This window comes from Leopardus geoffroyi, chromosome C3 (genome assembly GCF_018350155.1).
Source record: "Leopardus geoffroyi isolate Oge1 chromosome C3, O.geoffroyi_Oge1_pat1.0, whole genome shotgun sequence".
Lineage (NCBI taxonomy): Eukaryota > Metazoa > Chordata > Mammalia > Carnivora > Felidae > Leopardus > Leopardus geoffroyi.
In genome coordinates this window covers 109820804-109834128 of record NC_059338.1, presented here as the reverse complement: position 1 = coordinate 109834128, position 13325 = coordinate 109820804, and the positions used below count along the sequence as shown (strand labels likewise).

Below are 13325 nucleotides of genomic sequence, written 5' to 3'. Positions count from 1 at the left end.
CTGTCTGTTAATACTTAATTCTTAGTCATTGAGTCTGATACCCTAAAATTATTTGTGCTGTAATCTTTTGTCTCTCAAGATTTCCAGAAGGCTGTTACTCTCTGTGGTGTTAACAGTGTCATCTCCCTGCAAGTCTTTCAGCTTCTCCCTGAACCACTAGTACGGCAGAATTCTTTTTCACTCTGAACGAGCATCCGGTTTGTTTGACTGTCTTCCCCACTAGACAATAAGCTACCTTGTGGTGTTTGCTGTAATGTGGATGTGATGCTTAGCATAGTTTGGCAGATGTTTGTTGCCTCATGGGTAATTTCTGCACTTCTGAACAACTGAATGAATTGCTTAATGAATGTTCTAGCATTCTGCATTTTACTTGGCTGTTGACGTGTTTGCCCCACTGAAATACTAATCCTCGGGGCTAGGACCGTGTGTTATTCGTGGTTGTATAACCCAGTTTCAAGAAGAACGTTGGGAACATAATAGGTGAACTGATTTACAAAATTTCTTAGGCAAATAGGATTTTACAATAAATCCAGTTTTTTTTCCCAAAATATATTTACCACAATTGTTTGAATTGAAATAGCAAATGTCAGAAACGTATTTCAATATCAGAACAGGACCTTCTAGACAGGGGCTTATTTGAATTGAATAAGGAAGCACATTTGGATCAGAGTTCTAAAATTTGATTTAAAAATATTTCAAGTAAAAAGTTCAAACTTTCATTTCATTTTGATTTGCTCATTGATGTTGGACCCAAGTGAAAGGCACAGCTGCCATTATTAGCATAATTTTTTTTTTTTCAAATGTGGGAATATAAAACTTAGCCATCTAAAGGCACCTGGTTGGCTCAGTTGGTAGAGCATGTGATGCTTGATCTCGGAGTCCTGAGTTTGAGCCCCACATTGGGCATAGAGATTGCTTAAAAAAAAAAAAAAAAAGTTGAAAAAAATTAGCCAACCATGTGAAAACCACATATCTGATTATAATTTATATTTATTTTTTAAATTATTTTTAACCATTTTTACTGTGAATATTGCACACATATGGGAAATGCACAAAGTATAAACAGCTCGGTTATTACCGAACAAGCAGTCATGTGTCTACCTACCACTCGAGTCTGACTATTCTCTTAAAGGTTGCCCTAGAGATTACAACATAACATCCTGGACTCTTTAAAATCTCCCATTAACTGGTGCTTTCATTCTTTTCCTGGGCAATGCAGGGATTTAAGATCAGTTCAGTTCCAGTGATCTGCTCTTGACTTACATGGTATTGTCTATTTTGAATCTATTTATATTTTGCAGTCATTATTATTGTTATTATGTTATCGATATTCACAGTTGCCAACATAATTATCATTTCTGTTATTCTTCTTTCTTTGCACCTCTTCAGCCTTTTATCTGGCATCATTTTTCTTTTGCCCAAAGAATACCCTTCAGTGCTTCTTTACTGCTGAGCTGCTGGTGACAAATTCCCTCCGTTTTGTCCAAGAGCCTCTTTGTTTCATTTTTATTCTTGAAGGATTTTTTTTCTAGATATAACACTGTAGGTTGGCATTTCCTCCCCAGCATTTTGAAGTTGGAACTCCATTGTCTTCTGGCTTCTTTTTTTTTTTTTTTAATTAAAACCAACCATCTGAACGTTTTCTTCTGTCTTAGCAACTCATTAATTTTCTTGCACTTTGTCTAATGGATGAAACTCATCCACTGTGTTCTTGATTTGGCTACTGTAGTTTCTCACTCTAGAGCCTCTGTATTCTTTTCAACTCTGTCATATGCTTCTTTTTATACCAGTTCCCTGCCAAAATTCTCCTTGTGTTTCTTCTTTATCTCCTTGATTTTCATAAGCATAGTCACTTTATTTATTTATTTATTTATTTATTTATTAAAAAGATACTTTTATTTTTTTATTTATTTTTTAATTTTTTTTTTTCTCAACGTTTTTATTTATTTTTGGGACAGAGAGAGACAGAGCATGAACGGGGGAGGGGCAGAGAGAGAGGGAGACACAGAATCGGAAACAGGCTCCAGGCTCTGAGCCATCAGCCCAGAGCCCGACGCGGGGCTCGAACTCACGGACCGCGAGATCGTGACCTGGCTGAAGTCGGATGCCCAACCGACTGCGCCACCCAGGCGCCCCTATTTTTTTGATTTTTTTAAAAAGTTTATTTATTTTGAGAGACAAAGTGAGCATGAGCTGGGGAGGGGCAGAAGGAGAGGGAGAGAGAGAGAACCCCAAGCAGGCTCTGCACAGTCAGTGCAGAGCCCGATGCAGGGCTTGAACTCATGAACCATGAGATCATGACTTGAGCCTGAGTCAGTTGGACACTTAACCGACTAAGCCACCCAGGCAGCCCTAGCATAGTTTTCTTTATTTAAAACAAATTTTTTTTTAATGTTTATTTATTTTTGAGAGGCACACAGAGCGCAAGCAGGGGAGGGGCAGAGGGAGAGAGAGACAGAATCTGAAGCGGGCTCCAGGCTCTGAGCTGTCAGCACAGAGCCCCATGCGGGGCTCAAACCCACAAACTGAGATCATGACCTGAGTCAGATGCTTAACCGACTGAACCACCCAGGTGTCTCATCATAGTTCACTTTAAAGCACATGCTCATTAACTTCTATATCAAGAGTACTTATGTTTCTGTTGTTTGTTGTTTGCTTGTTTTAGTAAAACAAGTGGGTATTTTATTGGATTTTCTGGTTTCTATTCTGAGAGTTTTGTCTTTCCTGTTCGCTGTATTCTGGACATTGCATTTGAAAAATTAAAAAAAAAATTCAAGGCGTAGGATGATCTCTTTCTCCTCCAGGATTTTAATAGCTTTTATTAGGGGTCTAGCAACTGGGGATTGCCTTTATCCAGTTTCAAGACTCAGATGCTGCAAAGCTGGGCTGTGTCCCTCTAAAGGCTGGTCTTCTTCCGGTCTACCTTCCTCCAGTGGTGACCCTGCAGGGTCTTAGGGCAAATCCCTGGGGAATCTGCCCCCACCCCCACCCCCACCCGGCAGCCTCTTGATGCCCTGGCCCAGCAAGGATGTCAGGGGTGCTGCTTAGGCTCTTAGCTCTTATCCGTCTTTTCCAGAATCGACAAATGCCCCTGGGGTATGTCTGCCTTTTCCTGGATTTTGGACCAGTAATTCTCATTGCCTCATTAGCTGCCACACCTTCTCACATACGTGGGTATTTTGTTCAGATTTCCTAGTTGTCCTCAGAGGGACATTGGTTTGTGTTACCTGGTTCACCATTATCGGAAGTGGCAGATTCCTTATTTACTGTTATTTCACTATGACATTTCTCCCCCGAAATACCTATTTCCAAGATTTGACTTGAATGCCCAGCCAGATTTACTTGTCATTGGTCAGTTTCTTTCGTTAACTGTTTTTTAGAGAAGCAAGTTCAATAATAATATTTTGTAACATAGTTTATATTAAAAATATTTTTGAAGTTTTAAATAATTGTCTCTAACTCTAAAAGCAGTATATGCTGATGTTAGACACTCTGGAAGATAATGAAAAAAGGTAGAATGAAAATTAAAGGTACACGTTATCTACCTGGTTTGTATGTAAGTAACATTGTACACTTTTGCGTTCTTGGTCTGTGATTTATACTTGTGAACATATCACACATATAAATAATAGAATTGGAATCATATAACATTTTTATACTGTAGTTTTCATTTAACATACTATGAACATTTCTTATTGTTAACTTTTTTCAAAATATGGGTTTTTATCCTTAGGATTCTGTTATTTTGTAGTAATATTATTAAGCCCTTCTCCTATTTCTTTTTTTTATTTTTTTATTTTTTTAATGTTTCTTTATTTTTGAGAGAGAGAGAAAGAGACAGAGAGAGACAGAGTGCAAGCAGGGGAGGAGCAGAGAGAGGGAGGCACAGAATCCAAAGCAGGCTCCAGGCTCCGAGCTGTCAGCACAGAGCCTGACGCGGGGCTCGAACCCATGAGCCGTGAGATCATGACCTGAGCCGAAGTCGGTCGCTCAACTGACGGAGCCACCCAAGCGCCCCTTTTTGTGCAAATTTTTGGCAGTTGTGTAATTATTATTACCTCAGTGGGCTGGGGTGTTATTAAGGTGCTTTTATCGATGTTTTTAAAAAATGAGCTGATAATTACATTTAACATTTTCAGTGATTCAAACTACAGATATCACTGTTCACTTAGGATCTGAAAAATGATTTAAGGGTAGAAGCACTTTGGATCCCTGGAGAATATACAAGGGCCTGACTACTTAAGTAATTGGACAGAAGTTGAATTTATTTACATATGGAAGTAATCATTGTCAAGAACCAGGAAAAAATGTGTGATACCCCAGGAACACTTTGTCAATAGAATGGGAACAATTTGTATATGACCTACCAAAACAGACGAAGTCCAAAGGAGGTGAGCATTAGCTGAACAAGATCACAAATATGCCCACTCTTTCTTTTACATTTAGCTCAGCTGTGGTCATTGCATCATCTGCTCCTGGAAAGTCCTATCATCTTCTTGGTTCTCATTTCTGGTGACATTTTATTCTTGGTCAGAACTGACGATTGGATAACTTCCATCTTCTCTCTTAGAGGAAGTCCTTCTTATCAGGTGTTCTTAGGGCTTTGACTTAATTCGGCCTTTTCCAGCTGATTCTGTGTAGTAACTACCATGGCTAGTCCTCCCCCGGCCCCTTTGCACAGACCTTGGTCCTCACGGATCACCCTGTCACCCTACTCTATTCGCTATATATACCACCCACGGCATGCCACATTCCTGTCGGCAGTTGAGGTTTTAGGACACAGTAAATATGTGTCATCACACGTTTTTGTTATGAAAATTTCACCATGTGATGAAAAGAGCACAATGGTGACTGGTCATAATGACCTTCCCATCACATTTTTGTTTTATCTGTGTCCTTTCTCCCTGGACTGTCTCGTGAAGAACTAGGACAGCTGGCAGGGCATTCGGCCCCAGGACTGTGGTCTGTGGCTGGGGAACAGAGAGAAGAGCCACAGGGCTGACGGTACAGAGGAGACGATGACAGTGTGCAGAGAGCCGCAGGCACAGCCAGGAATCGGACCCGGGGCCTGCTGTGGAGCAAGAAGAACACCGAACCAGGAGCCAGAACTCAGCTGTCAGGAATGACATGAGCCGGAGCGAGCAGGAGCACCAGTAAGACTAGGCATCAGGCGGTCAGAACAAAACTGAGGGCAGGCCTGAACACCAGAGGCAGAATAAAAAGAGAGGGGCAGATGGACAAGCTAACGTGATTCTTTGGACATGCTGGAAATTCTTTCCAGTTCAATGTCTCTAAAATCAGCCTCATCTTAGTCCCTCTGTGATCTCCCCTCTTATTTCTGATAATAACAAGATACATCCCGTCACCCAGCCTTGAAATCTCCGATCTGGTTTGCGTCCCTTTGTCTTTGCATTTAGTCACTTCCTGTCTCTAGTGATGCTGCCTCCACGTGGCAAGGCCCTGTGGTTCCAACCATGGCTCTTCCATTCTAGGACCTGAGGAAAGGTCCCATAACCTCTGAAAGTAACGTGTAAGACCAGAGTCTCAGCTCTGTCTTGAGAATTAGAGGGAAGTGGAGAAAACCTTGGTTGCCCCTCAGCAGACCTTTGCACTGCTGTCCAGATCCAGGGCCTGCCTCCTGCCTAGCCTCCCTGCCTCTTCCAGCTTGATCTTCCTAATGACATGGCTCTAATCGTGTCTCATCCCAGCTTATGAGCTATTCATTAGCTGTTAGCTTGAAGCCCCAGCTTCCTGTCCTGCCCCTGAGGACTCTTCACCATCCGGCCCCAACCTGCATTTCTCTTCTCATTCCCTTACATTTACCCTTCATGTGCTGTGTTCAGTCACATCTAACTACTTGCTATATTCAGTACAGGCCCCATCCCAGTGGCCCTACTCAGACTTGAACGTGTTCTTTTCCACACCGCTCAGTTTCCAAAATCTTCCCATCTTTCCAGCCCCTGTCCAAGTGTTCGCATCTCTGCTGTACCTCCCCATGACCTCAGTCTCAGCCTCAAGTTTCAGTAATACCTTTCTCTGAACTTCCATTAGTCTTGCTCTGAACTCTTGGCATGCTTACTGCTGTATGCTTTGTGTTATTTGGGCACATGACTTACTTAGCCTTGTATTCGGAGTCCTGGAGAATTCTTGCTAAGCACTTAGCACAGTGCCTATCTGTTGCTGCAGTTAGTAAATGTATTGTGATAAGTAAACTAGGCATGGGGATAATAACAAGCTGATTAAGAGCTGACAGTTGTTTTCTCCACTGAGTATTCTTAGCTCCCTTGGCAAGCATCAGTTGACCATATATGCATGAGTCTTTTCTGGGCTCTCAATTCTGTTCCATTGGTCCATGTGTCTGTTTTATGCCAGTGCTGCACTGTTTTGATTAGTATAAATTTTGTAATAAAACCTGAAATCAGAAAAAAAAAAAAAAACCCAGAGAATTGACAGATGCGTCAGAACTATAAGGACAGGGAAGCCACGGCGTAGCACTGGTTCAGATCTGGCAGCCAGGCAATGTTCCACGCCAGCCAGGAGCTTTTTTGTGGGTCCCATGGAGGTGCGAAGAGGTAAGTGAACTAACGTGAGTGGCCATTGTATGCCAGTCACCCTTCTAGATGTTTTACATGATTTACTCGTTTGAACCCCAGCCAGGTCACTGTCTTCCCTTTCTTGATATTCTTCATGGGCTTCTTGTTATGCTTAGAATAAAATCCAAACTCTCTTAACACAAGCCCTATGGAATCTCTAAACGTGGCCTGCATTACCTTAACCAGACACTGCACTGCTTCTCACTCTGCCATCATCTGCTCTTACCCTCCCTACTCTACCATTAGGTTAAAGCTTTGCCCATGAATCTCAGAGTTCCCTTTTCAACCTTAAAACCGACCCAGTGCGGTCACAGTGACTATGCTGTCTTCGTGTGGTGCTTTGCTTTTTCAAACTACATTCTTAGGTTGTTTCATCTGATCTTACTTCAGCCCATAATCTTTGGGCTGCCTTTTTCAAAGACAAGAGTATAGAAGGAACGAAATGCCAGGAAAACTTGACAGTTTATCAAAGAACATCCTTGCCAAACATCACATGCCAGTTGTGGGACTAACTCATACCTTCCTTTAAGCTTTAGATGTGTTCTGAAAAGCTTTGTTCAAATAGAGTTTGGCTAAACACACTCTCCTTAAAATGTGCTAAGAAGTTTCTGGGATCTTTGAAGAGAAATAAGTGGTTCTAATAACCACTGTGGGGAGGATAATTGGATAGCAATAGGACTGAGAGTGACTTTTCACTATATACCCTTTTGTGCCTTAAAAATCTTTTTAACCATGTGCTTGTCAAAAAACAATCAGACCATATGAGATGATTTGGAACAAAGAGGAAGAAAAAGAATTATTCCAAATCCTACAATAATCCTAAAACAACCACCTTGGGATTGCCATTGAAAAATGAATTCTGGGGGCACCTGGGTGGCTCAGTAGGTTAAGTATCCAACTTCGGCTCAGGTCACGATCTCATGGTTCACAGGTTTGAGCCCCGTGTCGGGCTCTGTGCTGGCAGCTTAGAGACTGGAGCCTGCTTTGTGGATTCAGTCTCCCTCTCTCTCAGCCCCTCCCTTGCTCATACTCTGTCTCTCATAAATAAATAAAAATAAGTAAGTAAAGAAAGACAGAAAGAAAGAAAGAAAGAAAGAAAGAAAGAAAGAAAGAAAGAAAGAAAGGAAAATGGATTCTGGAGTGGATGTTTTATAGAGCAGACAACCTAACCCTCCCTTTGAACCTCTTCTGTAAATAGGTATTCCAAATACGACTTTTATAGTAGGATATGCTTTTATTTACTGTTGTTAGTAAAAGAATTTCCTTTATGTAATCTTCATGGTTGTTCATTTTATTCCCTCCCCATTTGGACAAGAGTAATACACACAAAAAGGAGATAACAACCCAGTCTCATCTCAAGCCTCACCCAAGCTCTTAGCACACCTGCCCCTCTAGCCCCACCACAGTTGGTACACGTGTGTCGCATGCAGCAAGGATGGCCAGGAAGAATAAAGGAAATGCAGATGTACAAGTAGAATGGTCAGAATTTCCCAGTTGGTCAGATGTGGGGGTAAAGTAGATGGTAAGCTCAAAGATAATCAGGTTTCAAATATAAACAGGAGGCTAAGAGATTCCATTTTGGAATTAAAATTCCTGGATTCAGGTCTCATTTCTGCAGGTTGTTAGCTGCCTGATCTTCAGTAATGTTCTTAACTCACAGGCCTCGGTTTTCTCATCGATAACATGGGGATAATTTAGCGCCTATTTCACTAGGGTTATTGGACAGCTTAAGAGAGAGACTCCACATAAAGAAGTTAAGATAGTGCCTGAATGTTTTCCCCTTTAATTATTAATGGTGATGCTGTTTTTAAAGGTAGAGAACATAAAAAGGAGCAGAGATGGGAGATGGTGATTTCCCTTTAGACAAGCTAAGTTTGGAGTACCTGAGGGCTATGTATTCTGCAGTGTCCAGAAGGCAGAGATATGGGCCTAGGGTGGAAAGGGGCTCACCTGAGCTACAACAGGAGGAACCATCATGCCTCTGCCACTGTGACTTTGCACTCATTCTCTCTGTTCCCTACATGGTCTCAAAGCTCAGATTGTCTGACCCTGTGAAAATGTTTGATCACCTAGAAAGACCTGTGGTTGCTTATCACGGTGCACTTGGCTAACTGGAGAGTTTGTGTTTTTCCAACCCCGGGCATCAGGGCTGCTGTGTATGATTGTGTGTGTTGCTCACTGTTCTAGGATGCCAGCCCCAAGGTGGGCAAGGGGTGAAATCTGGCCGTTTGCTACGCCCAAGCCAGCTCATGAGCCCTTGGCTATGGACAGGTGGTGCTTCTGGCTTGGGAATGTTAGCCTGCTCCCGCAGGGGGGCTACCTGTTGTTTGTTTCAATATTGTGAGCCTCTGTTGAAATTGAATTCCATATGGTCAGTTTAAGTTCCTATTATAAGGACCATATCCTTGGGGCACTTAAATTTTTTTCTTTCTTATTGCAGATTATCAACGCTGTGGTACTGCTGATTCTGTTGAGCGCCCTGGCTGACCCAGACCAGTATCACTTTTCAAGTTCTGAGCTAGGAGGTGACTTTGAGTTCATGGATGATGCCAGTAAGTACATCAGATAGCAGTTGTAGATATTTTGGTACTTTCAAGGGCAGGGAATCCTGCTTCCAGTTCTTCCTGTTAAATTACAAATATTGATTCATGGGCCATTTGAACTGATCCTTCACTTTCTTTCCATCGTTACAAATCAGATCAACAAATACTTATGTGCTACGTGTGCTCTGCCTCTGTTCTAGGTGTAAGAGTCTAAATAAGGTCTCTTTTGTTTTTTCTTTTTTCTTTTTTTTTCCTTCTTTACATTAACTTGCTCGTTTTTAAAATTACTGCTCTGTCCTGGTCTTTCTATCCTGGGCCTTTTGGCCTTTTTTAGAGGAGTAAATGGCAGGAGACAAGGTCAAAAGGGTCATGCGTACCTCACTGTGTCTTCTGTTACTTTCTGTATTTCCCTGTCTTCTAGGAGATGATCATTTTCCATTCCAGAAACTGTGTTGCTCATTATTTAGTGGACTTAGGCCTTTCTCCAATAAATAGAAACATACACAGGGATGTGGGTGTGGGATAGGCCAGAATGAGGCTAGGCACCCCAGTTCTAAGCTCATGGGCATCTTTTTTTTTGTTGTTTTTTTTTTTTAACGTTTTTTTTTTGTTGTTGTTGTTTTATTTTTGAGACAGAGAGAGACAGAGCATGAACGGGGGAGGGGCAGAGAGAGAGGGAGACACAGAATCGGAAGCAGGCTCCAGGCTCTGAGCCATCAGCCCAGAGCCTGACACGGGGCTCGAACTCACGGACCGCGAGATCGTGACCTGAGCCGAAGTCGGCCGCCCAACCGACTGAGCCACCCAGGCGCCCCCATGAGCATCTTTTATAATTACAGTCACACTGTGTCCACACTAACTGAAAGGAGCAGTGCTGTGCATAATCCCAAACAAAAGATCATGCAAATTTAGTTCTCTTTGGCTTTGGAGAACTTTAAATGCATTAAAAAAAAATGCTGGGGCAAAATGAGTAAGGTGGGGAGACAGTGACTTAAGATGCAGTTTTAGGGATAGACCAGGAACATTCGGAAGACGTTGAGGCTTGTGGGTTCTGTTCTCAGAGTGATAAAAATGCTTTCCAGTGGTTTTTAGTAATTCAGCAGTTATGTGCTGATGTGTGTTTTACGGAGATCCCTTTTGTCACTGAGTGGAGGATGCATTTAGGAGATTGGTTTGCAGTGGGGCGGGGGGAATGGGGGGGTTCCCTGTGATCCAGACTGTACTGAGGATGAGGAAGAGGGTGGGTTTGGAGGTAGGATTGAGAGAACTTGCTGGTATGAATGAAGAAGGAAAGTGAGGAATCAAAGATGATCCCTGCTTTTCAGCTTGAGTAAAAGAGCTGATCTTCACTGGGGTGAGAGAGAGTCTGGGATCAGGAGATAAGAACACACCTGGGGGGAGAGGACTCGACTTTGCTTTAAGTGACTCACCTGGGGGAGGGGACTTGACTTTGCTTTAAGTGACTCACCAGGGTCATTAGGAGTCTAGGCTCTGAAGCAGAAGGCTGACCGTGCCGTGTATTAAATGTTAGCATGGGCTAGTTACTTACCTTTCTGTGTCTTCCATTCCTCCTTCTGAAAGAGTGGTGATCATAGTTGCCTCACGGGATCATTGCAGTGATTAAATCAATTAGTGCATGAAAAATGCTTAGAATGGGGTCTGGCCCATAATAAGTGCTCAGTATATTTTGCTGCTTTACTAGCCATTCTTATTTAGGTATGTTACAGTTGAGACACGAGCTGTCTTAAAGTGCAGAGATTAAAAAGATGGTTGGTTATGTGACCCTATAACCCAGAACTCAGATGTCTGGGCTGATACAAATTTGAGGACATCAGCCTAAAAATGGTATTTATGTTAAGGACATACTAAAGAGAAAAGTAAAGTGGTCCTGGATTGAGCCCTGTAGGAGCCCCAACAGTAAATGTCAGAACATTATATTCTCCTGGGGTTTGGAACCTTCTCAGACTGAGACCTGCTCCTTCTATTTTGAATAACCCTGTTACTCTTATGGATTCTCCCAGAAAGGCTAATGAGTTCCATTAATATTAAATTAATATCTCTGCCTTCCTTCCCCTGAGCTGAAAGACTATGTAAGCTATAAATATAATGTTTGATTGACATTTAAAAACAAATGATCTTTTACCATTGCCAGTAGCAGGATTTCCTTTTCTAAGGTAATTGAGGTTAGAAAAAGAAGTTTTAAATGATATGGCTATCGTTCTCTCTGAATTAAACAGTAACACTATATGCCTTGTTCTAATTGCTCGAGACTAAGCTGGGTAATGAGTTTCTGACCGTATAGGCTTAATTTAGCTGTCTTCAAAGGCTTGCTGATACTTAAGACTTTAAAATAGTAATTGTTCTCTAATGTCCTGGATATTAGTTCCAGTGCATTTGAGGTCTCGCTCATATTTCATATATTTGAAAAAAATGAATGAAGAGTTTGTAATTAAGACTATCAGTCATTTAAATCTCATGGTTATAAAAAAGGTACAGAAGAGTGGATATTCACTTGAGTGAATCTTTTTTTAACTTCTTTCCTCTTACATTCCTTTTCACATGTTTTGATCTCCTTTTGAAAATAAGTTTGTAAATAAAAGTTCACTGCGTTTGACAAGCCTTTGTATATTTAACTCACATATGAATAGAATTAAATAGTCCTGGAAATGGGTACAATCAATTGCTTTAAATTGTGCTTCAAAATTATGGAATATAGCAATTTTAAGTTGATACCTTTTTGGAATGGTGGTGGCCATCTGAAGATTTTATCCAGAAGGACAAAGCAGGAATAATGTTTCACTTTTCCTTATGATATTTTCCTAAAATGATCTGGTAGAAGAAGATGTATTATTTAAATCAAAATGAGGCGTATGGGAGAATCCACTGGGATAAAGAAAGAAGACATGAGGATTTCTCTTTAAAAAAAATCTGGCCCTTTAACATTTGTATTTTTATATATATTTTATATAATGTAAAAGTATTAGTGATAATACATATTTATAATTTATGAACGTATATTTCTTATGTGACACACCCATCCCCTCAATTGTCTCTACTAAGAATGAGTAAGGAACTGTCATTGATCAGAGGAAACAAAGGAGATACGGCTAAATGTAGTATGGGATTCTGGAACAGAAAAAGGACAGTAATAGGGGAAACAAGTGAAATTCACATAAGTTTTGTAGTTTATTATAGCATTATAAGAGTGTCAATTTCCTGGTTTTGACCATTACTCTGTTTTTGATGATAAATGGTTACTATTAGGGGAAGCAAGATGAAGGGTATATTTGAACTCTACTGTTTTGTTTTAAAAAATTTTTTTTTCTTAAAGTTTGTTTATTTTTGAGAGAGAGAGCAGAGGAGGGGCAGAGAAAGAGGGAGACACAGAATCCAAAGCAGGCTCCAGGCTCTGAGCCGTTAGCACAGAACCCAGTGCGGGCCTCGAACCCACAGATTGTGAGATGATAACCTGAGTCAAAGTCGGATGCTTAAGTGACTAAGCCACCCAGGAGCCCTGAACTTTCTACCGTTCTTGTAACTTTCCTATAAGTCTAAAATGATTTCAAAATGATTATAATCTATTGATTTAGAGGACTGAAGGATAATGACTGAAAAGCATGTATGTGTAGCACACTATATTAGACACTCATAACTTATTTTGAGTAGAAGTAGGCTTTGTAGCATTTCATTTTATTTGTGAAATTTTAGTGGATTGGCAAAGAACTGTGACTGGAAGTGTCAGGGCTGTGCAGAGTGTCAAACAACAGATCATTCAAATTAATTTCTGATTAATTTTGCAGCAGATTGGTCTTTCTAGTCAAACTTAGTTTTATTTACCAAATGGACACACCTGGCCTAAGGAAGGAAATGGCCATAAAACTAATCAAGAATGGATGGTTACCATATATGGCCATCTGATTTAGGATAAAGACACCACTGCACTTACTGGAGAAAGGATGAGCGTTTGATAAATGTCCTGAGTGTAATCAATCAGGGGAAAATGGGTACTTCATGAAAGAAGATATCCATATGACCAATAAGCATATGAAAATACTCTCTGCTTTATCAGTTGTAAAGGAAACGCCAGTTACAAGCACAGCAGTGAATCACTGCACCCCTCCAAAATGGCCAACATTAACAGAACTGATAATACCACCTGTCCCTCAGGATGTGGGACTATTAGAGCTCC

General features: G+C 41.1%; 1 protein-coding gene across 1 annotated transcript in view; it reads left to right on the top strand.

The window, feature by feature from the left end:
* LAPTM4B (lysosomal protein transmembrane 4 beta) overlaps positions 1 to 13325 on the top strand; it is a 79043-nt gene that overhangs the window by 22050 nt on the left and 43668 nt on the right. Inside the window, exon 2 of the mRNA XM_045454121.1 lies at positions 9034 to 9145. Within this exon, the coding sequence (XP_045310077.1) occupies positions 9034 to 9145 (112 nt within the window). The remainder of the gene's footprint in view (positions 1 to 9033; positions 9146 to 13325) is intronic.